This window comes from Somniosus microcephalus, chromosome 2 (genome assembly GCF_052327205.1).
Source record: "Somniosus microcephalus isolate GS21.2 chromosome 2, FLI_Smic_1.0, whole genome shotgun sequence".
Lineage (NCBI taxonomy): Eukaryota > Metazoa > Chordata > Chondrichthyes > Squaliformes > Somniosidae > Somniosus > Somniosus microcephalus.
Genome location: NC_140988.1, coordinates 16275741 through 16300860, shown reverse-complemented (window position 1 = coordinate 16300860; position 25120 = coordinate 16275741). Strand labels below are relative to the sequence as shown.

The window sequence follows — 25120 nt, the reverse complement described above, 5'->3', positions numbered from 1 at the left end:
GTGTGTGTGTGTGTGTGTAATACATGCCAATAATCGGTTTATGGGATTGGTAAAGCTCTGAAGCTGAGAACTATCTCTGCCAAAACTCAAAATTCTTTTGTTTTAACTTAATCTCCCCTCTGGGCACCCAATATACCGTCAGAGTTAAGCAGCAGGAGATTTTTGTTACATTGTGAATGTAACACAAGGCATTTGTGTCAGCCGTGCCTCAGTGGGTAGTAGTGAGTCAGAAGGTTGTGGGTTCAAGTCCCACTCCAGGGACTTGAGCACAAAAATCTAGGCTGACGCTCCCAGTGCAGTGCTGAGGGAGCGCTGCACTGTCGAAGGTGCCGTCTTTCAGATGAGACGTTAAACCGCGGCTCCGTCTGCACTCTTAAGGCGAACGTAAATAAATCCCATGGCACTATTTCGAAGAAGAGCAGGGCAGTTCTCCCCGGTGTCCTGGGCCATATTTATCACTCAATCAACATCACAAAAGCAGATGATCACATTGCTGGTTGTGGGAGCTTGCTGTGCGCAAATTGGCTGCCACGTTTCCTACATCACAACAGTGACTACGCTTCAAAAAGTACTTCATTGGCTGTAAAGCGCTTTGGGATGTCCTGAGGTTGTGAAAGGCGCTATATAAATGCAAGTCTTTTTTTTCTCCTTTCTCCTCAACTTCATGTGCTTTATTTATCTTTCCAGAACTCACAAGTCCCCGATGACTTCCGCTGTTTGGATCCTTTAAGGCGCGTCAGGATAATTAATAACAGCATTAATAGGTGGATGCTAAGCCTTTCAGGGAAGGATGTACTTAAGTAAGTTTTGACCCAGCTCTGATTACTGCTGACAAATGTTTTAATTGTCATTGATTTTTTTGTTTCAGCTCATTAAGCAGGGTCACATTCTACAATACCGAGTGCCCCCTGCAGGTGAAGCATTCCTAAGTCATGCCAGTTGGCCTGGCGTTTTCTCCCTGTTTCAGCACCAATCCCTGACCGAGTGTTAGTCGCTCATCCTGGGCCCAGGCACCGCTCAGTGCCACACTCCCGTTGCCATGGGGACACCTCCCAGGAGGCAGGGCCTAAATTTTAAGCTTGGCAAAACTGCTCCTTAGAAATCTTCGGTCCAAAATTCAGCCTCTGATTTATTGAAGAAACTTGCTTTCAATTTAAAAAAAAACTTTGCTCTGCTTTTAAATTTCATTTACAATTTGCAGATAATTTCAATTTTTTTCCACTCATCGATTTAATTGTATATGTAAGAATTTAGAGCTAGACTCTTGCACATTCCTTTTAGCTTGTTCTTTTGCTCTGCTGCACAATCCAATACACCTGCTGCCGGGCTGGTTGTGGCCAGGTGCTTGGTTATGAGGCACTGGGCGACACGGTGGATTGGCACACTGTCATTCACTTCTGGGCCTGGGATTTGAATCCAGCCTAGATGATTACATAGAATTACATCGAATGTAAACGCAGAAACAGGCCATTCGGCACAACTACTCCATGCCCAGGTTTATCCTGATACCTGGGATGGCAGGAATGACGTATGAGGAGAGATTGGGTCGATTGGGCTTATACTCGCTAGAGTTTAGAAGAATGAAAGGGGATCTCATTGAAACTTATAAAATTCTAACAGGACTAGACAGACTAGATGCAGGAAGGATGTTCCCGATGGCCGGGGAGTCCAGAACCAGGGGTCACAGTCTAAGGATAAGGGGTAAGCCATTTAGGACAGAGATGAGGAGGAATTTCTTCACCCAGAGAGTGGTGAACCTGTGGAATTCTCTACCACAGAAGGCAGTTGAGACCAATTCATTAATTATATTCAAGAAGAAGTTGGATATATTTCTTAAGGCTAAAGGGATCAAGGGATATGGGGAGAAAGCAGGGACAGGGCACTGAATTTGGATGATCAGCCACGATTTCATCAAATGGCGGAGCAGGCTCAAGGGGCCGAATGGCCTACTCCTGCTCCTATCTTCTATGTTTCTATGTTATGCTCCACACGAGCCTCCTCCTACCTTACTTCATCCCACCCTATCATCTAACCCTATTCCTTTCTCCCTCATGTACTTATCTAGTTTCCCCTTAAGAGCATCTCTACTATTCGCCTCAACCACTCCCTGTGGTAGCGAGTTCCACATTCTCACCACTCTCTGGGTAAAGAAGTTTCTCCTGAATTCCCGATTGGATTTATTGGTGACTATCTTATACTTAGGGTCCCTAGTTTTGGTCTCCACCACATGTGAAAACATCTTCTCTACGTCGACCTCATCAAATCCCTTCATAATCTCAAAAGACCTCCAGCAGGTCACCCCTCAGCCTTCTCTTTTTTCTATGGAGTGAAACTCTCTTCCCTGTGCTGTTTGTTCCTAATGGGCGTAAAACCAAAGGATAAAACTGCTGCCTACTCCGCCCAGTTAACACTGGGACGGATTTTAACTCTGAGCAGGATTCCGGTAGAACCACGCGGCAGATAGAGCGGTTTCTGGAGCACCGAGGACTGTGGGTATTATAGCCGCCATTATTGACCTATTGTCTGTGAGGAATTGATGTCTCAGGCCACCACCGGTGAGAGGTGGGAGGTCGTGATGAAACCTCCCGGTATATGGTCCAACCAGAATTGGCAACCCTCCCGCAGAATCCCGCCACACATGCTAACTGCGCTAGTGCAAAGCGTGTTTAGTACTGGCTGTAAATAGAGATGCCTGGAGATAGGGCCATAGTACCGCACTGTAATTAACTGCAGGGAAACCAGTCAGCTTCCTCCCAGCTACTTTAGTTGGCTGATGCCATTCCCCGGCACTTAACAAACTTATGAAAATGACGGGCAGGAAAAGACCAGCAAGTCAAAAGGCTTTCGATAGGGTCCCGCATAAGAGATTAGCGTGTAAAGTTAAGGCACATGGGATTGGGGGCAAGGTATTGACTTGGATAGAGAACTGGTTGGCAGACAGAAAGCAAAGAGTTGGAATAAACGGGTCTTTTTCCGAGTGGCAGGCAGTGACTAGTGGGGTACTGCAGGGATCGGTCCTAGGACCCCAGCTATTCACAATATATATTAATGATCTGGACGAGGGAACTAGATGTAATATCCCCAAGTTTGCAGACGACGCAAAGCTGGGTGGGCGTGTGTGCTGTGAGGAGGATGCCGAGAAACTCCAGGATGATTTGGACAGGTTGGGTGATTGGGCAGAAGCATGGCAGGTGCAATATAACGTGAATAAATGCGAGGTTATCCACTTTGGTGTCAAAACAGGAAGGCAGATTATTATCTGAATGGCAATAGATTGGGAGAAGGGGAAGTGCAATGAGACCTGGGTGTCCTTGTGCACCAGTCACTGAAGGTAAGCATGCAGGTGCAGCAGGCGGTTAAGAAGGCAAATGGTATGTTGGCCTTCGTAGCGAGAGGGTTTGAGTACAGGAACAAGGATGTCTTGCTGCAGTTGTACAGGGCCTTGGTGAGACAACATCTTGAGTATTGTGTGCAGTTTTGGTCGCCGTATCTGAGGAAGGATGTTCTTGCCATGGAGGGAGTTCAGCGAAGATTCACCAGACTGATACCTGGGATGGCAGGAATGACGTATGAGGAGAGATTGGGTCGATTGGGCTTATACTCGCTGGAGTTTAGAAGAATGAGAGGGGATCTCATTGAAACTTATAAAATTCTGACAGGACTGGACAGACTGGATGCAGGAAGGATGTTCCTGATGGTCGGGGAGTCCAGAACCAGGGGGTCACAGTCTAAGGATAAGGGGTAAGCCATTTAGGACAGAGATGAGGAGGAATTTCTTCACCTAGAGAGTGGTGAACCTGTGGAATTCTCTACCACAGAAGGCAGTAGAGGCCAATTCATTAAATATATTCAAGAAGGAGTTGGATATATTTCTTAAGGCTAAAGGGATCAAGGGATATGGGGAGAAAGCAGGGACGGGGTACTGAATTTGGATGATCAGCCATGATCGCATTAAATGGCGGAGCAGGCTCAAGGGGCCGAATGGCCTACTCCTGCTCCTATCTTCTATGTTTCTATGTAAGTCCATCGAGCCTGCCCTACACCAAGATGGCTGAACCATCATGGCTAGACACTTCTTCCCTCCCCCTCCCCCAGCTCACACTCAGCCCTGCAGCCATGTAATTCACCTGGGAGATGCAAAAAAAAAAAAGAGGAAAAAACCCCAGGGCCTACGAGGGAAAAATACACTCAAAAAATTCCTCTCCGACCCCCTCAGGCAGGCGATGGAGACCAGTCCAGATCACATGGGCCAAGTGTTGTCTATAAAGACACTTACCTTCGATATGATGTGATCTCTGCCCCAGTCAGGAGCCAGTCGGCACCCACCACAGCAGCCGGCAGTGGATTCCACAGGCTCGCTACTCCTCTGGGGAAAGAAGAGCTGCCTAGTATGCCACTCTGGTCTTAGTATTACACAGTTTAAACGCGTGTCCCTTGGTCCTCCCCAATCTGTTAAACTGGAATTATCTATCAGTTGGCACACTATCCAGCCCTTTAATTACTTTATAGACCTCTATCAGGTCACCTCTAAGTCTACGTTGCTCTAAAGTAAATAGACTAAGGTGCTTGAGCCCACCTGAGTTGCTGAGGTTTTTTAAGCGAGCAATCATTCTTGTAGCTCTCCTTTTGGACCTTTTCCAAGGCCACTATATCACCCACCCTGTGTTTTTATAGGTTCTGGCACAGTGCTACAAATGCTAACTTTGACATGGATATAAGACTGTTATACAGAGATGAATTGACACTTTAATGTGCTCTTTTGCTATTTAAAATGAGATGGCGATAAATTATATAATCTGCATCTTTTGAGTATTTTTACAGGGTCATTATGAACTGTTATCTCACCATATGCAGCTGTCTGTTTGCTGTTGTTTTCCTCTGGGAGAGATACATAACTCTTAATTATAGGAGCAGGAGTAGGCCATTCAGCCCCTCGAGCCTGTTCTGCCTTTCAATTAGACCATGGCTAATCTATACCTCGACTCCATTTACTCACTTTTATAGAATCATAGAATGGTTACAGCACGGAAGAAGGCCATTCGGCCCATCGAGCCCGTGCCGGCTCTCTGCAAGAGCACTTCAGCTAGTCCCACTCCCCCCGACCTTTCCCCGTAGCCCTGCAAATCTTGTTCCTTCAGGTCCTTATCCAACTCCCTTTTGAAAGCTGTGATTGAATCTGCCCCCACCACCCTTTCAGGCAGTGCATTCCAGATCCTAACCACTCGCTGCGTAAAAAAGTTTTTCCTCATGTCGCCTTTGGTTCTTCTGCCAATCACCTTAAATCTGTGTCCTCTGGTTCTTGAACCTTCTGCCAATGGGAACAGCTTCTCTCTATCTATTCTGTCCAGACCTCTTATGATTTTGAACACCTCTATCAAATCTCCTCTCAATTTTCTCTGCTCTAAGGAAAACAACCCCAGCTTCTCCAGTCTATCATCGTAACTGAAGTCCCTCATCCCTGGAATCATTCTCGTAAATGATTTTCTGCACCCTCTCTAAGGCCCTCACATCCTTCCTAAAGTGCGGTGCCCAGAATTGGACGCAATACTCCAGTTGAGACCAAACCAGTGTTTTATACAGGTTCATCATAATTTCCACGCTTTTGTACTCTATACCTCTAGTCATGAAGCCCAGAATCCCGTAAGCTTTCTTAACTACTTTCTCAACCTGCCCTGCCACCTTGAACGATATGTGCACATATACCTCTAGGTCTCTCTGTTCATGCACCCGCTTTAGGATTGTACCCTTTAGTTTATGTTTCCTCTCTTCATTCTTTCTACCAAAATGTATCACTTCGCACTTTGCAGTGTTAAATTTCATCTGCCACGCGTTGGTTCATTCCACCAGCCTGTCTGTGTCCTTTTGAAGTCTATCACTCTCCTCCTCACTGTTCACTATACTTTCAAGTTTTATGCCATCTGCAAATTTTGAAATTGTGCCCTGTACACCTATGTCCAAGTCATTAATATATCAAGAAAAGCAGTGGTCCTAGGACCAACCCCTAGGGAGCACCACTATATACTTTCCTCCAGTTCGAAAAACAACCGTTTACCACTGCTCTCTGTTTCCTGTCACTTAGCCAATTTAGTATCCATGCTGCCACTGTCCCTTTTATTCCATGGGCTTCAACTTTGCTGACAAGCCTATTATGTGACACTTTGTCGAATGCCTTTTGGAAATCCATGTACACCACGTCAACCGCATTACCCTCATCAACCCTCTCTGTTACCTCATCAGAAAACTCGATCAAGTTGGTTAAACACGATTTGCCTTTAACAAATCCGTGCTGGCTTTCCTTAATTAATCCACACTTGTCCCAAGTGACTGTTAATTTTGTCCCTGGTTATTGTTTCTAAAAGTTTCCCCACTACCGAGGTCAAACTGACTGGCCTGTAGTTACTGGGTTTATCTTTACACCCTTTTTTGAACAATGGTGCAACATTTGCAGTTCTCCAGTCCTCTGGCACCACCCCAGTTTCTAAGGAGAATTGGAAGATTATGGCCAGTACCTCTGCGATTTCTCCCTTCACTTCCCTCAGCATCCTAGGATGCATCCCGTCCGGTCCTGGTGACTTATCTACTTTAAGTACAGACAGCCTTTCTAGTACCTCCTCTTTATCAATTTTTATCTCATCTGGCATCTCCTCTACTCCTCCTTCACTATGTCTATGGCAGCATCCTCTTCCTTGGTGAAGACAGATGCAAAGTACTCGTTTAGTACCTCAGCCATACCCTCTGCCTCCATGCGTAGGTCTCCTTTTTGGTCCCTAATCGGCCCCACCCCTCCTCTTGCTACCCGTTTACTATTTATATGCCAATAGAAGACTTTTGGAATACCTTTTATGTTAGCTGCCATTCTATTCTCATACCCTCTCTTTGCCCCTCTTAGTGTATTTTCTTTTTCACTTCTCCTCTGAACTTTCTATATTTAGCCTGATTCTCAGATGTATTCTCGACCTGACATCTGTCATACGCACTCTTTTTCTGCTTCATCTTACTCTCTATCTCTTTTGTCATCCAGGAAGCCCTGACTTTAGTTGCCCTGCCTTTCCCCCTAGTGGGAATGTACCTCGACTATACCTGAACTATTTCCTCTTTAAAGGCAGCCCATTGTTCCATTACAGTTTTGCCTGCCAATCTTTGATTCCAATTTACCCGGGCCAGATACGTTCTCATCCCACTGAAATTGGCCTTCCTCCAATTAAGTATTTTTACTCTAGATCGCTCCCTGTCCTTTTCCATAGCTAATCTAAACCCTATGATCACTGTTCCCTAAATGTTCACCTATTGACACTTGCTCCACTTGACCCTCCTCATTCCCCAGAACCAGATCCAGCAATGCCTCCTTTCTCGTTGGGCCAGAAACATACTGATCAAAAAAGTTCTCCTGAACACACTTCAAAAATTCTTCCCCCTCTCTGCCCTTTACATTATTACTATCCCAGGCTATATTAGAACAGTTGAAGTCCCCCATTACTCTATAGTTCTTGCATCTCTCTGTAATTTCGCTGCAAATTTGCTCCTCCATACCTTTCCCACTATTTGGTGGTCTATAGAATACACCTAGTAGTGTAATGGCACCTCTATTATTTTTAACTCTAGCCATATAGATTCTGTCCTTGACCCCTCCAGGACATCCTCCCTCTTCAGCACTGTAACATTCTCCTTAACCAATACTGCCACACCACCTCCTATCTTTCCTTCCCTATCTTTCCTGAACACCTTAAATCCAGGAGCATTTAATACCCAATCCTGCCCTTTTTTAAGCCAGGTCTCCGTTATTACCATGACATCATATTGCCATGTGGACATTTGTGCCTGCAGCTCACCAACCTTGTTTACTGTGCTTTGTGCGTTCACATACATACACTGTAAACCCATCTTAGACCATCCTGTGCTCTCCCTTAGTCTGACCCCACCTAATACCTTACTATTTTCTTTAGTGCTATCCATCCCTCCCAATCCCTTGTGTCCTGTGTTTCTCCTTTCTAATGTTACATCCTGGTGCCCACCCCCCTGCCAACTTAGTTTAAACCCTCCCCAACAGCATTAGCAAACCTCCCTGCGAGGATATGGTGCAACTCTGTTGAGGTGCAACTCATCCGGCCTGTACAGGTCCCACCTCCCCCAGAACCTCCCCCAATGCCCCAGGAATCTGAAGCCCTCCCTCCTGCACCATCTCTCCAGCCACGCATTCATCTGTGCTATCCTCCTATTTCTATACTCACTCATGTGTGGCACCGGGAGTAATCCAGAGATTACTACCTTTTGAGGTCCTGCTTTTTAATCTCTTTCCCAGCTTGCTGAAATCTGCCTGCAGGATCTAATCCCTCTTTCTACCTATGTCGTTGGTACCAATATGGACCATGACCCCTGGCTGTTCACCCTCCCCCCCTCAGAATATTCTACAGCCGCTCGGTGACATCCTGAACCCTGGCACCAGGGAGGCAACATACCATCCTGGAATCACATCTGCGGCCGCAGAAACGCCTGTCTGCTCCCCTAACTATCGAATCCCCTACCACTGTCTTGTTTTGCACACTTTGTACAAAACTAATAAATTGCAGGACAACGGAGTATTACAGTTTAAACTCTTTTAATGAAGCATCAGGTCTGTAAGCTTTCTCAATCAATACAGCACCGTGTGGACAAGATGGAGTCAGGACCCCCTGGGTCTTCCAAACAATAGCAGTCCTTACAGATGCCTGCAGGCCAATGACATCTCAGCATGTGATCACATGTGAATATAATAGGTATTCCTTACAGATGCCTGCGGGCCAATGATAATTTGATATGCAAATGTTACAACCACCATTGCCTTTCCTACCTTCCTCCTCCCCCATATATATCCATATGGTCCATATATCTTGGTACCCTTACCTAATACAAATCTATCAGTCTCAGTCTTGAGTATTTCAGTTGACCCAGCATCCACAGCCTCTTGGCGGGGAGAGAGTTCCAAATTTCCACTACCCTTTGTGTGAAGAAGTGCTTCCAGATTTCACACCTGAATGTCCCAGCTCTAATTTTAAGATTGTGTCCTCTTGTTCTAGATTCCCTCACCAGAGGACATAGTTTCCCTGTATCGACTCCATCAAATCCCTGTATCATTTTAAAGATTTGCCTGCAGCTCCTGTGTGGAATGCAACTCAAGAATTGTCTACATTTACTTTTTATTTTCATTTTTGGTTTTTTTCCCCTTGCACCCTGGACTTTGTTCTGTCCTAACTTCCCTCGTTCCCCCTGCAATTCCTGTTCTTTGTATATATATTTTTTAATGTATTTATTGATGCGAGGCCTCAGACGCTTTCGAGCTGCCTTTTAGCGTTGCTGTTCCCTCCGAATTCCCCATCTTTTCCCTGGTCTGAGTGCAGCTCTGATGAGGGACTTACTGCGGGAAGGCCGTGGCCAGAGTCAGCATAAGAATTCTTGTGGGCCAAGAACATTATAGGCCCCTCCGCACAACTCCCCCCAACCAACCCCTCTCCCCCCCCGCCCCGCCCTGCCCGCCCCCGCTCAACTCCTCCCCCACCCCTCCCCTGATCCATTAAAACGCAAAGTGTAGTAAAATGCATGAAGAAATAGGCCTGTAGAATGTCTACACACAGCACTGATAATAAAGCAAATCATTTCACAGTATACTGGACTTACCTGATCCGGTAGTTGTAAGAAGCCTTTCAGTGTTATGGGCAGTTTTACCGGGGGGCTCCATATCTGGCTCTGCCTTACCAGCAGTCAGTAGCCAGGAGGAGCATTTTGGCCCCTCAAAAAAAAAAAAGTTCCGGGCCTATTTATTTATTTTTTGGTGCGGCCCCTTAAGAGCCGCTGGTTAGGCGCTCACCGCCGGGTCTGAATGGGCGGAGCCTACGCAGCGCAGGCCCCGTCCATTACCGGCTGGAAATTGCGAATGGTGGGGGGGGGGGGGGGGCGGGGGGGGGCTGCGCGCAGCCGGCATAGGACCCCGATTTGTGTTTGCAAGTGGCCTCCCCGGCTGGTTCAGGCGGGAGAGCCGGGCGCCCCTTTACAAAGCCCACCTGAAAACCACGTCAGGCGAGCCTTGGGCGTTTCAGGGGCAGCCTTTAAAAAGTGGGGGGGGGGGTGGAAGGAGGGGCGGCAGTTGAAAAATCTCCCCCCATTATCTCCAGGTCTGGGGTCGGGGTGGGTTGTTAGCTCAATTGGCCGCGGAATGTCATTCATCAGAGAGGAGCGGCAAGATTTATTTGTGAGAAGAGTTATTTCAAGCACGATTTGGATAGTTTATCCATTAACCTGTTTCCCCCCCCCCCATCTTTTTTACAGTGAATTAAACGTGATATTTTCTTCACCTGCGTGTTTGAATGGCAGTTTTCTTGACCACCAGTAAGTGCGGTAATTTATTTATCATGTGATTTTTATTTTGCATAAGGGGAACTCAACCCTGTGAGCTAAAATTGTTAAATAATTTTTACGGTTGTGAAAAGGAACCACTTTTGTTAAACTGGACCTGGGCGGCTCCTTTTCCTTTCCCGGGTTTAGTGAATTGGTGAACATCTGTCGGGAACAGCGGGCCAGGGTCGCCAACTCTGGTTGGATGTATTCCTGGAGTTTTCATCACATGACCTCCACCCCCCCCACACCCTTACACTCCCGTCATTGGTCACCTGACCCGTCCAGCTGAAGGTAAGCATGCAGGTGCAGCAGGCGGTTAAGAAGGCAAATGGTATGTTGGCCTTCGTAGCGAGAGGGTTCGCGTACAGGAACAAGGATGTCTTGCTGCAGTTGTACAGGGCCTTGGTGAGACCGCACCTTGAGTATTGTGTGCAGTTTTGGTCACCATATCTGAGGAATTATGTTCTTGCCATGGAGGGAGTGCAGCGAAGATTCACCAGGCTGATACCTGGGATGGCAGGAATGACGTATGAGGAGAGATTGGGTCGATTGGGCTTATAATCGCTGGAGTTTAGAAGAATGAGAGGGCATCTCATTGAAACTTATAAAATTCTAACAGGACTAGACAGACTAGATGCAGGAAGGATGTTCCCGATGGCCAGGGAGTCCAGAACCAGGGGTCACAGTCTAAGGATAAGGGGTAAGCCATTTAGGACAGAAATGAGGAGGAATTTCTTCACCCAGAGAGTGGTGAACCTGTGGAATTCTCTACCACAGAAGGCAGTAGAGGCCAATTCTTTAAATATATTCAAGAAGGAGTTAGATATATTTCTTAAGGCTAAAGGGATCCAGGGGTATGGGGAGAAAGCAGGGACAGGGTACTGAATTTGGATGATCAGCCATGATCTCATTAAATGGCGGAGCAGGCTCGAGGGGCCGAATGGCCTACTCATGCTCCTATCTTCTATGTTTCTATCTCGCACCAACTGGAAAGCGAGCAGATTTTTCATTACCCGATTGGCTGATTCTCGACTGTCAGTCAAACGGCCTTTTCCTCCCCCCCCACCGCCCCATCTCCAATAATTTTATAAATGCTCCCAGCAGTGTCCTGGAGAATAACATTTAATTCCTGGAGACTCCAGGACAACCCTGGAGGGTTGGCAACCCGAACAGCGGGATGTGTTGTTTGAGGAGCGCCATTTTGGATTCTGCAGGAGGTGATTATTATTATGGTGGGTGCGGTAGCGCAGTGGTTATGTTACTGGACTGGTAATCCAGAGGCTACTAATGATCCAGTATTAATGAGTTCAAATCCCACTACGGCTTTTAGTTAATTAAATAAATCTGGAATAAAAAGCTCATCTCAGTTTTTACCGGATTGTCGTAAAAACCCATCTGGTTTACTAATGTCCTTGAGGGAAGGAAATCTGCTGCCTTTACCCGGTCTGGCCTAAATGTGACTCCAGACCTACAGCAATGTGGTTGACTCTTAACTGCCCTCTGAGAGGGCCTAGCAAGCCACTCGGTTCTATTCAAGAAGGCGGCTGACTTCTGCCTTCTCGAGGGCAGTCAGGGATGGGTAATAAATGCCAGCGACCTCCACATCCCGTGAATGAATAAAACATTTTTTTTAGTAAGCTTTTTATTTCTTGAATCCGTTGGTACTTGTGTAATACAGTATTAGTTCTGATTTTAAGAAGTGAGGCTTCCTGATAGTGTTAGGCAGGCTGACTCAGTAGAGAATGAAACCAACTACTGTATATTTCATTATAAAATAAAAAATCAGTCAGGCTCAGCAAGTTGGGTTCATTTCACTGTTTTAAGGTGGGATATATAACAGCAAACTTTATTGCCTTCATGTGTGTGTATTTGTGTTGCCCTGCTTTGTGGTGTGATGTTTCCTTTGTCTGTCATCAGATAACTAGTTGATTTGGTGCGTGCACAAGGAAGAAAACAAGGTTTCAGTGTTAGCGAAAGTGAATTGTCCATAGTGTAACCTCCTCCAGTTCTACCAGCCTCCGAGAACTCTGCGTTCCACCAATTTGGGCCTCTTGCGCATCCCCGATTTTCATTGCCCCACCTTTGGCGGCCGTGCCTTCAGCTGCCTAGGCCCTAAGCTCTGGAATTCCCTCCCTTAACCATTCCGCCTCTCTACCCTTCTCCCTTTCTTTAAGATGCTCCTTAAAACCTACCTCTTTGGCCAAGCTTTTGGTCACCTGTCCTAATTTCTCCTTACGATAGCAAACTACTGCGGATGCTGGAAATCCGAAATAACAACAGAAAACGCTGGAAAAACTCAGCAGGCCAGGCAACATCCGTGGAGAGAGAAACAGAGTTAACGTTTCAGGTCGAAACCCTTCTCCAGAACTGAGAAAAAAGCAGGAAATGAAACAGATTAAAAGGCCAGTTTGGGGGCTGGGAAATGGGGGAGGGGATGAAAGAACAAAAGGGAAGGTCTGAGAGGTGAAGAGACATTGGCCTAGAAATTCAGTATAGCCACGTTTGGGGCGCTACAGCCGGGCGGACGCTAAAGTTTGCGCCCGGCGCAACTACGCGCCACCTTCGCCGATATTCAGTGGCATCGCCCCAAGAGGTTGCTGCTGCTGCGCTAAAACAGGCGATGCACGACTATCATTAGGCGCTAAGCCGGCGGCCCGGGGCGAAACCCCCGAGGGCGGGCACAGCGCAGGTGTGGCGAGCTGCTGATTGACGGCAGACACTCTGGCGCCGGTGAGCTCTTAAAGGGGGAGGGTGGATTTGTTTTTTTGAAAGGCCGAGACTGGTGTATTTGTGTTTTTTGAAAGGCCGAGACTGCTCGATTTGTGTTTTTCGGGGGGGGCTTCTCTCCATTAGTTTGTTATGTGGGAAGGGCACAGAGGTATCAAAGTAATAAATGTTCTTAAATCGCACTGTCCATGCTTTCTTTTGGAAGTCCTGGTTGCCCTGCTCGGCTGAGGGCTTGTGGAGCAGCTACATTCATCTTGTGCCATTGGCACAAGCCATTCCCTGAGAGGGGGCCTAGAACCGACTTGCAATAAGTCGCCGACGGGCAGCCCTTGCACTTTCTGCCTCCCTCCTGTGCTGGTGCTCCTCCTCCTCCTCCTGCTCCTCCTCTGGTGGTCCTCCAATGTCTGGTGGCAGTGGCTGAGTCCTGCGGATAGCCAGGTTGTGCAGCATGCAGCACACGACCACGAAATGGGAGACTCGCTCAGGCGAGTACTGTAGGGCTCCTCCGGAACGATCCAGACAGCGGAACCGTTGCTTCAGGACGCCGATTGTTTGCTCAATGAGGTTCCTGGTTGCTTGATGGCTGTCATTGTATCCCTCTTCAGCAGGGGTGCTGGGCGCATGGAGTGGGGTCATCAGCCAGGTGCACAAAGGATAGCCTTTGTCCCCGAGAAGCCATCCTCGTGGGTGAGGCTGGGCCTGGAACATGTCTGCCACAGAAGTCTGGCGCAGGATGAAGGCATCGTGGCTGCTGCCTGGAAAGTGGGCATTGACAGCTAGGATGATCTGCCTGTGGTCACACACCAACTGCACGTTGAGCGAATGGTAGCCCTTCCGGTTGCGGTAATCCTCGGCATGCTCTAGAGGTGCCCACAAAGCCACATGCGTGCAGTCAATGGCGCCCTGCACCATGGGGAAGCCCGCTAATGCTGCAAAGCCCATTGCACGCTGTTGCTGCTTGACAAGGGCCATGGAGAAGGAGATGAACTGACGTCTCCTTCTGAAAAGGGCATTGGTCACCTGGCGGATGCAGCAATGTACGGCAAACTGGGAGATGTTGGAAATGTCCCCAGCAGCGGATTGGAAGGAGCCGGTGGCATAGAAGTTGAGAGACACCGTCACCTTCACTGCCACCGACAGAGACGTCCTGCTCCTCAGCTGTGGCTGCAGATCTCCGCGAAGCAGGTGGCAGATCTCAGTGACCACCGCCCTTCGGAATCGCAGCCTCCGAACACACTGCTCGTCAGACATGTTCAGATATGAGAACTGCTGGCGGTATACCCTGGGTGGGTAAGGCCTCCTTAGCCGACGCCTGTTGCCCCTTCTCCCTCTGGCCATGACTGCCACTCTCTCACGGCGTCTCTGAGCCCTTTGAATGCAATGGAGAAGGCCAACGTTTGCACCCATTGCAGCCCCCGTTATATGTTTCCAATCAATGCTATGGCTCTGAAGTTAAAGACAAGTGCAAAGCTGTGGCCTGAAGCCACAAGTACCTGTGCGAGTGTTGAGCCAAACCAGGAAGCTCTCTACCTTTGTCTCTCTGCAAAGATCCGTCTCTCACAAAGAAGGAGTGTTGCAAAATGGCTGCCATTTCTACTGCAGGAGGAGTGCCCTTTAATTAGCGCACCCCGCGCCCCGCAGCGACTGGGAACCATTCCCCTCTACCAGTCGCTAGTGGCGCCAGGCACGCAATAGGCCGGCGCCACTGAATTTCCGGTTTGGGGCGCACAAAGGGCGTTGCACGATGAAATGACGTCAGGATCTGCGCGCGCAGCTGAGCGCGCGCAAAGGCTTTGCGCCACCGCTAAATCTTTACTGAAGTTGGGGAGAGGCGCAGATCGCGCAGCGCCCGGCCGCTAGCCGCCTAGCGCCCCACATCTCCTCCTCCTAAGGCGCTAGCGGCTGGCGCAAACAACTGAATTTCTAGGCCATTAAGAGATATTCAAGGCGAGACGAGATGGTAATAGGACAGGTAAAGAGACAAAGGATGGCTCTAGATGAAGTGTGAAATGCACTGGCAGAGTGAGAGACAGCTGCCATGTGGGAGAGAGAAAAAAAGGGAAAAGGCACAAACCAAAAGTGTGGATAAAAAATATATAAAAATAAATTAGGGGCTGAGGTTATGATCTTTTTCCTCAGTTCTGAAGAAGGGCTTCGACCTGAAACGCTGACTCTATTTCTCTCTCCACGGATGTTTCCTGGCCTGCTGAGTTTTTCCAGCATTTTCTGTTGTTATTTCTAATTGCTCCTTATGTGGCTCAGTGTCAAATTTTGTTTGATAATCACTCCTGTGAAGCGCCGCGGGACGGTTTACTACGTTAAAGGCGCTACATAAATGCAAATTGTTGAATGGATTTGGTGTCCTCGATAGACCCCCACCGAGGTTGAAAGTTCTGCCGCAGTGCAGTCCTGGAATCTTACAGCACAGAGGGAGGCCATTCGGCCCAGCGTGGGACAGGATTGACCGATCAAGCCATCTCTCCGGCACCCCCCCCCCCCACCGCCCCCCACAACCCCCCGTTACTGGCAAATTACCAAATTTCTTGAATTTGGTCTCATAATTGGCCACTGTGCGGGCAAACTCACCGCCTCTGAGTTACTGGCACCACCGGGTCCACATTAATACTAAAAGAGACTATTTTAGAGGCTTGTTTGGTGCCATAAGTATATAAATTACAGGAACAAAAAGCATTGGATCCAGACAACAAGTTACTTTGTGATTTAGTGTAAAATGTAAGGCGGTGAGAGATGAAATCGAATGTACAGGTTTATTACAAAAATATAATTGTTTTTTTCTCCCTGTAGCAATGATGAACATTTTAAAACCAGTCCTCGAAACCCTGGCATTGACTTGAACGCTGCCAGCTTATTTTTTGAGAAGATGGTGAAGTCTCCGTATTCCAAATTACTGCAGCAGGTAAACCTTTTATAAGCAGAGAATGGAGCCCATTTGTCTTGTGGTCCTTGTCTTTGAGTGAGTGAGCATGTTGCCCTTTTACTTACGAGACCTGGAATTCCCATGTCACTGATGGTGCAAACGTCTCTTTAACTTTTCCCAGTGTGTGGGTTCTACTTGAAGTGGGTTTATCAGTCTCGACTTCGTTCCTAGTGGGTAAGAACCCATGGTACAAAACTGTCACTAAGTAGGTAATTTCACTCCGAGATTGGAGTGTGGGACATGTAAGACGACACAGGATGGCTGCTCTGAGGTTGGTTTAAAGCAGTTTGCAGGGACTTCTTCTTAGGCAGTCCCTCGGAACCGAGGATGACTTGCTTCCACACTAAAAATGAGTTTGCAGGTGACTGATGAGTCCAATGCGGAACCTACAGCCTCTGTCACAGGTGTGGGGCAGACGGTGGTTGAAGGGGCGGGTGGCTGGGGTGCTTGGGTTGACGTGCGCTGCCTGCGCTGCGCTTCCGCTTGCTCCCGGCGAAGAGACAGAGCGAAAGGGACCTGCGAGTTTCCCCACACAGTGATCTCCTGATCTCAGCCCTGGGCGGCGGCCAAGTGGAGGCCGAGTGGTACGGAACGAAGAGGGAGTGGGAGGGCGGGAAGTCTACAGGACCAGTAGTCCTGTTAAGTCATGCGATAGTTAACGGGGCCTTTTGCTGTTGGGAAGCTGAGGTAACTTTCCATCTCTCCCAGCGGCATTCTTTTTCTTTCTGCCAGTGGAAAGCAAGGGAAGGAGGAGGACCAGGACTGAATCAAAGCTGGGTCAGCGCCTCAGCAGGCCATGAATGGACATCCAGTGGCCAGTGGAGCAGCGAGTGACACAGTTACAAGGAAGGTTGTCTGCAAATGGCCCTTGGGCTGTTGCATGGGCACCATCGATGCTTTTGTGCTGGTCACCGTGAAGCCACACTTACTGTGTGACGTGAATCTTGTCATTCATGTGGAAATGACTTATGAAATAATACTGGGCGGCCTGCTGGTGGCGCTGTCCAGGGAGAGTATAAATACTCGGGCATGGGCCCAGCTTGCTCAGGACATTCTTTTACAGGAACTAGTGAAGGACACAACTAGATCTCCATGTTGAAAAACAGTTGATTAAAGCTTTGTTTAACGCTTAGACCAAGTGCCTAGTAGTTTTCTTACGTCAGTGTGTTCTGATGGTCGTACTTGAGTCAGTGTCGGATGATCAGTACTAGGACAGACTTCCCATATAGCCAATAATTACAGTACTTTTCCCATGCAGAATTAGTGGACTGAGTGTGTCTTTATGTTCAGTCTATTTTTAATAACTTCTGGGAATTATAAGGAGCAAACATTCATTTAGTTACAAACAACAGGAATGAAATAGCTTTAAAACGTACAGTAGCTGGTATCTAAAGCCACTGTTTCTCCATTGGGTCAAAGCATAAAATGCTACAAAAAGAGATACCCAGAGTAAATACAGAAATAATTAAAAACACACACACCTTTAGAAAGAAAGAACTTGCATTTATATAGCACCCAATGTTCCCTCTAATTTTGTTTGGTTCTGCGTGGCCCCTTTAAGGGGATGCGCGGGCCAGTGAAAATACCGTGCACGCGCAGTTTTTGTATTAGAAAGCAAGTAAGCTAGTTGCGCGGGTTCCCTGGAGCGCTGCGTGGCCGCACAACTTACGGGGAACATTGATAACACCTTTCATAACCTCCAGAACATCCCAAAGTGCTTTACAGCGAATGAAGTACTTTTGAAGTGTAGTCACTGTTGTGAAGTAGGAAACGCGGCCACCAATTTGTGCACAGCAAGCTCCCACAAACAGCGACGCGATTACCTGTTTTAGTGATGTTATTTGCAGGATAAATATTGTCCAGGACACTGGCGATAACCCCCTTTCTCTTCTTCAAAATAATGCCACGGGATCTTGTACGTCCACCTGAGAGGGCTTAACGTCTCATCTGAAAGATGTCCCCGCCGACAGTGCAGCGCTCCCTCAGTAATGGCACTGAAGTGTCAGCCTAGATTATATGCTCAAGTCTCTGGAGTAGTGGAACTTGAACCCACAACCTTCTGACTCGGAGGCGAGAGAGTGCGACTCACTGAGCCATGTCAATCAAAGGGGAAGATAGCATTCATACGACCATATTGAATTGTTATGTGGGACTTCTTTCCTTTTTCAGGTTACGGTGACTTTAGAGAATCGTTTGATTTCCCAGTTACCGACTTCTCCGCCTGACGTCGAGGCCATGAGAGCTTTTTTGATTTTACCGGCGTTTCCCCTCTTCCAAGACTCCAAGAATTATTTGACCTTTGCTCTTCCATTTGCCGCAGCCATACTCCACTTGGATGCAAACCCAAGCAAAGTGTTGGGTAGGTACTGAGCACATGTGGAGGTGATGAAGAACAGGAACAGCGAACCCAATCTGGTGCTAATTTATCAGGCAGTATTTTAACCAAGAGGTTGACATTAACTCCAAGAGCAAAGCTCGAATGGCTTACCAGACCCTGAACAGCTGTTAGTAGGATCTCGCACATCCACATTGGTTCAGAAGTCACTGTTGTGACTTGAATTTTCTTGCTATACAATTTTCTTCTGATGGTAGGCGGAGGGTTGTGGGAAGTTGGGGAGAAGAGGGGAATGGCTGGAGATCCCTGCCAATGCAAACCTGAATGGCTGCCTTGTTCAGGTGGGCTGAGCTCTTGGGAATGGTTGAAGCAGCCATTTATGATGAAGTGATGCCCCATCCACCAGGAGGCACTAGTGCTGCCTTACGTAAATCCTACTGTGGCTGTCCGATTGGGGTCGTACTGTGATATAAATGGTGTGGAGATTGCTGCCTTGAAATCACTCCAGGTTCTTACCGAGATGTTGCAGCTTTGACACTCGGCACGGATCAACCACAATTGTACATTGTTCAGTTTTCATTTGTCATCGTAGAATCGTACAGCACAGAAGGAGGCCATTCGGCCCATCGTGCCTGTGCCGGCTCTTTGAAAGAGCGATCCAATTAGTCCCACTCCCCTGCTCTTTCACCATAGCCCTGCAGACTTTTCCTTATCCAGTTCCCTTTTCAAAGTTCTATTGAATCTGCTTCCACCACCCTTTCAGGCAGTGCATTCCAGATCATAACAACTCGTTGCATTTAAAAAAAACTCATCTCCCCTCTGGTTCTTTTGCCAATTATCTGAAATCTGTGTCCTCTGGTTACCAACCCTACTGGCATTGGAAACAATTTCTCCCTATTTACTCTGATCAAAACCCCTCATAATTTTGAACACCTTTATTACATCTCCCCTTAACTTTCTGTGCTCTGAGGATACCTACCCCTGTTCAAAAAGAAAAATAATCCCTTACAATTGTGTATTGCAGTTAATAAAAACAAAAGCAGCTACATGGGTGATTTCAAGATTATAATCGTGTCTTCGAATTCAGAGAAAAATAATGAGCCAGTTAAGCTTCTCTCCTGCAGTTAATCATCTGATATCCGTGATAAACCCTTTATACTCTTGCCCAAGTATCCGTTATTCTCAGTGTAATATGTATTGCTATTCAGAGTAGAGGTGGGAAATATTATGGAAGTGGAAGTAAGAGGTTTTTGTGATGAGAGATAATAGGGTCGGTAGCTTATTTCAGTCTGGTTCAACCTGAGACTGGCCGGGGAGGGGGATGAAATCAAAGGCAATGGAAGAGGTAGCGGTTTTGCTGGGGATAAGGGGCATCAAAGCTGGAGGTAAGGAAGTGGTTGAGCAAATTGGCAGTTGCCGAAGTATCGCGGTGAATAGAAGGCCAAAGGCTAGGCCGGCGGGAGTTTGAAAGTGCAGCTGTAAGTGTCTTGGGGGGGAAGAGTTCTTTCCAGGGCTGGATGCAGAATGAAGTGAGGTTGGAAGGGGGATGTGGGTGGTGAGAGATGCAAAGAAGCGGTCGGAGATGGCCTCGTCATGAGACCATGGGAGCAGAGAGTCCAGTGGAGATGGCAAGGTCAAGGATGGATAGGAGAGTTTATATGGAGGGAGAGATTTAGAGAGGATTGGAGGGCCATGTATTCAAGGTGAGCTCAGATGGAGACTGAAATCACAGAGGATGAGGAGTCACTCAGTGCAGAGGCAAAGAGGGATAAAAATCGGCCATGTTCTACAATGGGCGGGCGGTCCGCTCCACCAGCGCACCGCCCAGGCGGTGAAGGTGAGAATGACCCCCAATATCCTTTGGACAGATTCATGGATAAACAAATGTGCCTTTTCTCCTTTTCAGATAACTGGTGGTGTCGGGTGGGTGTTGGGTATTTTTGCCAGCTGGTGGAGCTCTATAAAGATGCGGTGGTTTACCTTCTGACCAGGATGAGGACGGCGCTGCTGGCTCCTGTATTTAGCCATTACATCATCGATGCTCTTCGGGTTCTGGAAAAGCTGCACAAGGTACGTAACTGAAATAAAAGATTGGAAATTTACCGTTCTCTTTGAGAAGTATTTGCATTTTTGGAGGGGGGTGGGGGTGGGGGATGAGAAATAAAAGTGGCGCATATGTGCCTTTAAAGATTGCAGCTATCTCAATCACGTATCTGTTGGGAGTGGCCCTCCAGTCAGTTCCCAGAAACTCCTCCGTTAACCAACATAATCTTTTTAATCTGCTCATTTTGAGGTTGCTACCTGCTCAGTTTTACACCGGAACAGCCGGTTCCCCCACCAGAGGAAATAGTTTTCTCTGTATCTAGCTTATCGAATCCTTTTAACATTTTAAACACCTCGATCAAATCACCCCTCAACATTCCAAACACAAGAAATACAAGCCATGGTTATGCAACCTGCCCTCATAATTTTACCCTCTAAAACCTGGTATCATTTAAACTTGTTTTCAAATCCCTCCATGGCCCCGCCCCTCCCTATCTATGTACAGGTAACCTCCTCCAGCCCTACAACCCTCTGAGATCTCTGCGCTCCTCCAATTCTGGCCTCTTGCGCATCCCCGATTTTAATCACTCCACCATTGGTGGCCATGCCTTCAGTTGCCTAGTCCTTAAGCCCTGGAATTCCCTCCCTAAACCTCTCCGCTTCTCCACCTCTCTTTCCTCCTTTAATGATAGAGAGAAGATAGCTTATTAGAGTAAGCTAGCAAGAAATATAAAAACAGATAGTAAGAGCTTCCACAGGTATATAAAAAGAAAGAGAGTAGCTAAAGTAAACGTTGGTCCCCTAGAGGATGAGTCCGGGGAATTAATAATGGGAAACAGGGAAATGGCAGAGACTTTGAACAAATGTTTTGTATCGGTCGTCACGGTAGAAGACATTAAAAGCATCGCAGTAATGGATAATCAAGGGGCTATTGGATTGGGGGGCGGGAACTTAAAACAATCACTATCACTAGAGAAAAAGTACTAGGCAAACTAATGGGACTAAAGGTGGACAAGTCCCCTGGACCCGATGGCCTGCATCCTAGGGTCTTAAAAGAGGTGGCTGCAGAGATAGTGGATGCATTGGTTGTAATCTACCAAAATTCGCTGGATTCTGGAGAGGTCCCAGCAGATTGGAAAACCGCAAATGTAACACCCCTATTTAAGAAAGGAGGGAGACAGAAAGCAGGCAACTATAGACCAGTTAGCCTAACATCTGTCATTAAGAAAGTGGCAGCAGGGCATTTGGAAAATCATAATATAGTCAAGCAGAGTCAGCATGGTTTTATGAAAGGGAAATCATGTTTGACAAATTTGCTGGAGTTCTTTGAGGATGTAACGAGTAGGGTGGACAAAGGTGAGCCAGTGGATGTGGTGTATTTAGATTTCCAGAAGGCAGTCGATAAGGTGCCACATAAAAGGCTACTGCACAAGATAAGAGCTCACGGGGTTGGGGGTAATATATTAGCATGGATAGAGGATTGGCTAACTAACAGAAAACAGAGAGTCGGGATAAATGGGTCATTTTCAGGTTGGCAAACTGTAACTAGCGGGGTGCCGCAGGGATCAGTGCTGGGCCTCAACTATTTACAATCTATATTAATGACTTGGATGAAGGGACCAAGTGTAATGGAGCCAAATTTGCTGATGATACAAAGGTAGGTGGGAAAGCAAATTGTGAGGAGGACGCAAAGAATCTCCAAAGGGATATAGATAGGCTAAGTGAGTGGTCAAAAATCTGGCAGATGGAGTATAATGTGGGAAAATGTGAGGTTATCCGCTTTGGTACAAATTATTATTTAAATGGGGAGAGATTACAAAATGCTGAGGTACAGAGGGATCTGGGGGTCCTAGTACATGAATCACAAAAAGTTAGCATGCAGGTACAGCAAGTAATTAGGAAGGCAAATGGAATGTTGGCCTTTTTGGCAAAGGAAATGGAGTATAAAAGTAGGGAAGTCCTGTTACAACTGTACAGGGCGTTGGTGAGACCACACCTGGGGTACTGCGTACAGTTTTGGTCTCCTTATTTAAGGAAGGATATACTTGCATTTAAGGCAGTTTAGAGAAGGTTCACGAGGTTGATCCCTGGGATGAAGGGGTTGTCTTATGAGGAAAGGTTGAGCAGGTTGGGCCTATACTCATTGGAGTTTAGAAGAATGAGAGGGGATCGTATTGAAACATATAAGATTCTGAAGGGGCTTGACAGGGTAGATGCAGAGAGGCTGTTTCCCCTCTTGGGGGAATCTAGAAGTAGGGGGCATAATTTCAGAATAAGGGGACACCCTTTTAAATCGGAAATGAGGAAGGATTTCTTCTCTGAGGGTGGTGAATATTTGGAATTCTCTTCCCCAGAGAGCTGTGGAGGCGGAGTCACTGAATATATTTAAGGTGGAGATAGACAGATTTTTGAACGATAAGGGAGTCAAGGGTTATGGGGACCGCGCAGGGAAGTGGAGTTGAGGCCAAGATCAGATCAGCCATGATCTTATTGAATGGCGGAGCAAGCTCCAGGGGCCGAATAACCTACTCCTGCGTCTTATGTTCTTATGTTTAAGACGCTCCTTAAAATCTACCACTTCGACCAAACTTTTGGTCATCTGCCCTAATACCCCTCTATGTGGCTCTGGTGTCACATTTTGTTTGATAATTGCTCCTGTGAAGCGCCTTGGGACGTTTTACTATGTTAAAGGCGCTATATAAATACAAGTTGTTGTTAACCAGCAATATAGTGGTTGTTTCTGAAATATTGCGTATTGAAGCCCACTTTGTTGTCCATTAGAATGGTCACAATTGTTGGAGGCAATTTCGTCACCTATCTAGACCAAGGCCTTAGGTCAGTACCAATTTTGGACGGGTGAGTACCAGCGTGAGTTAGAAACTCACCCGCTGCTCTGGAAATGAATCCCGGGCCTTGTTTAAATCCCACTGTCCGACACGCTGCCCGTTCCGGGCGGGAAAGCGGTGGCAAATCACGCGGCCTGGTGGCTGCCCGCCGAGATCAGGCAGGTGGCGCGATCGGCTGCCGGGCTGTCCCATGGGGGTCTTGCAATTGGCAGGAGGCCTGAGTTTTCCTCGTGGGGCCCGGAGGAGCACGCCTGCTTCTCCTGACTCCACAAGGTAAGTGTAAGAAAAATAATGTAAACGCTTCTGTTTTTGAGCATCTCCTGGCCCTGAACCTCGTCCTCGCTGGGTCGGCCTGGCGGGATAACTCCCAGCCGCTTCATGCTCGGGCCACCAAGTTAAAATTGCAATCGGGTCTCGATGACATCATTGGGACCCGACATGCATATGTTAAAAAGGACCCCGCCGGCTTTGGGCGGGTGCCTCTTGCCCGAGCAGGCGATTATCGCGACCAGTGATCTCCAGGGCGGGTGAGCAACCCGGGTGATCTTAACTGTCCACCTGCCTGGTTTCATCGGATGGGTAGGATTAAAATTGTCCCCCATTGTATTTAAGTTTTGTGTGACTAAAACATACGATAAACACATCACACCACTCTTCGTTCAGTCGATACTGTACGACTAAACTAAGCTTTTCCTCTCCTTCATCACGCAGGTCAATGTGATTGCGAACCATGTTGACTATGACATATTCTATATCCATGAACTCAATAACTTGGTCAACATTGAAACAGATTATCTCTACTGGGCATCCCAACATGCCGGAGTAGTAAGTACACCGCTTTTGATACTTTCACAGTCTTCCAGTTTTGAGAAGTTGGAACAGGCTGCTCTTTTTTTCTTTGCCGTTTCTCTGTAGCTAAGACTTCTGTTTTATTTTACAGAAAATCCAGCCGGCTATTGCAGAGGTAGGTAAACCCCATCTTAGATACAGGAAACTCTTTATTATCCGGCACCGACAGGACCGGTGTGGTGCCGGTTTATCAAAAAGTCCGGATTACAGAGAGGTATAGTGAAAGGTACGAGAGCTCCGTACACAGCAACAAATCCAGGTTTCCCTGTTGCTTAGCAACAGGTGCAGGAACCCCGGCCACAAGATCCAGGCGTCCCTGTTGCTTAGCAACAGGTGCAGGAACCCCGGTTACACAGCCACAGATCCAGGAACGGCCACTAATGTGAAGTAAAACTTACCTGAATCTACTCCTGAATTTTGCCGGTTAACAGAGATTTCCGGTTATTTAGGTGCCGGTAAATCGAGAGTTTCCTGTCGTATAACTCGGCTCGTGTGAAAGGCCTGCAGAACTTGCTGTTTTTAAAGCAAGAAAGAACTTGCATTGATATAGCAGCTGGTCACATCCCCAGGCTGTCCCAGTGTGCTTTGCAGTCAGTGGATTGCATTTGAAGCGATGCCACTCTTGTGCAGGCCAGTTTGCGCACAGCAAGATCCCAAATACAGCACATGTGACGAATGACCAGATAATCTTTGTTTAGTGATGTTGGTCGAGGAATAAATGTTGGCCAGGGCACCGCGGAGAACTCCCCTGCTCTTCTTTGAATAGAGCCGTGGGATCATTTGCGTCCACCTGAGAGGGCAGACGGGGCCTCGGCTTAACGTCTCTTCCGATAAAGACGGCACCTCAGCACAATGCAGCCCTCCGCACTGAGCGAAAGTGTCAGCCTAGAGTATGGGCCAAATAGAGTCTTGAGCCCCCAACCTCTGACCCAGAGGGGAGAGTGCTGCCACTGACCAAGGCTGTTTTTCTCGTTAGCGAGACATTTGTCGAGCAAGATTTTACCCTTGTGCTAT

At 47.4% G+C, this 25120-nt stretch overlaps 1 protein-coding gene across 4 annotated transcripts in view; it reads left to right on the top strand.

The window, feature by feature from the left end:
• The window catches only part of LOC147122558 (putative E3 ubiquitin-protein ligase HERC3), a 106184-nt gene that overhangs the window by 60070 nt on the left and 20994 nt on the right, over window positions 1–25120 (top strand). For 3 of the 4 annotated variants that reach the window (XR_015080835.1, XM_086006726.1, XM_086006707.1), the window contains 7 exons: window positions 688–800; window positions 10300–10359; window positions 15901–16012; window positions 18203–18392; window positions 20275–20438; window positions 23969–24082; window positions 24198–24221. Coding sequence is in view for 3 of the 4 variants with exons in the window: in XM_086006726.1 (XP_085862852.1) it covers window positions 688–800; window positions 10300–10359; window positions 15901–16012; window positions 18203–18392; window positions 20275–20438; window positions 23969–24082; window positions 24198–24221 (777 nt within the window). In the remaining variant the exon portion in view is untranslated. The remainder of the gene's footprint in view (window positions 1–687; window positions 801–10299; window positions 10360–15900; window positions 16013–18202; window positions 18393–20274; window positions 20439–23968; window positions 24083–24197; window positions 24222–25120) is intronic. The other variant, XM_086006717.1, reaches the window with a different exon arrangement.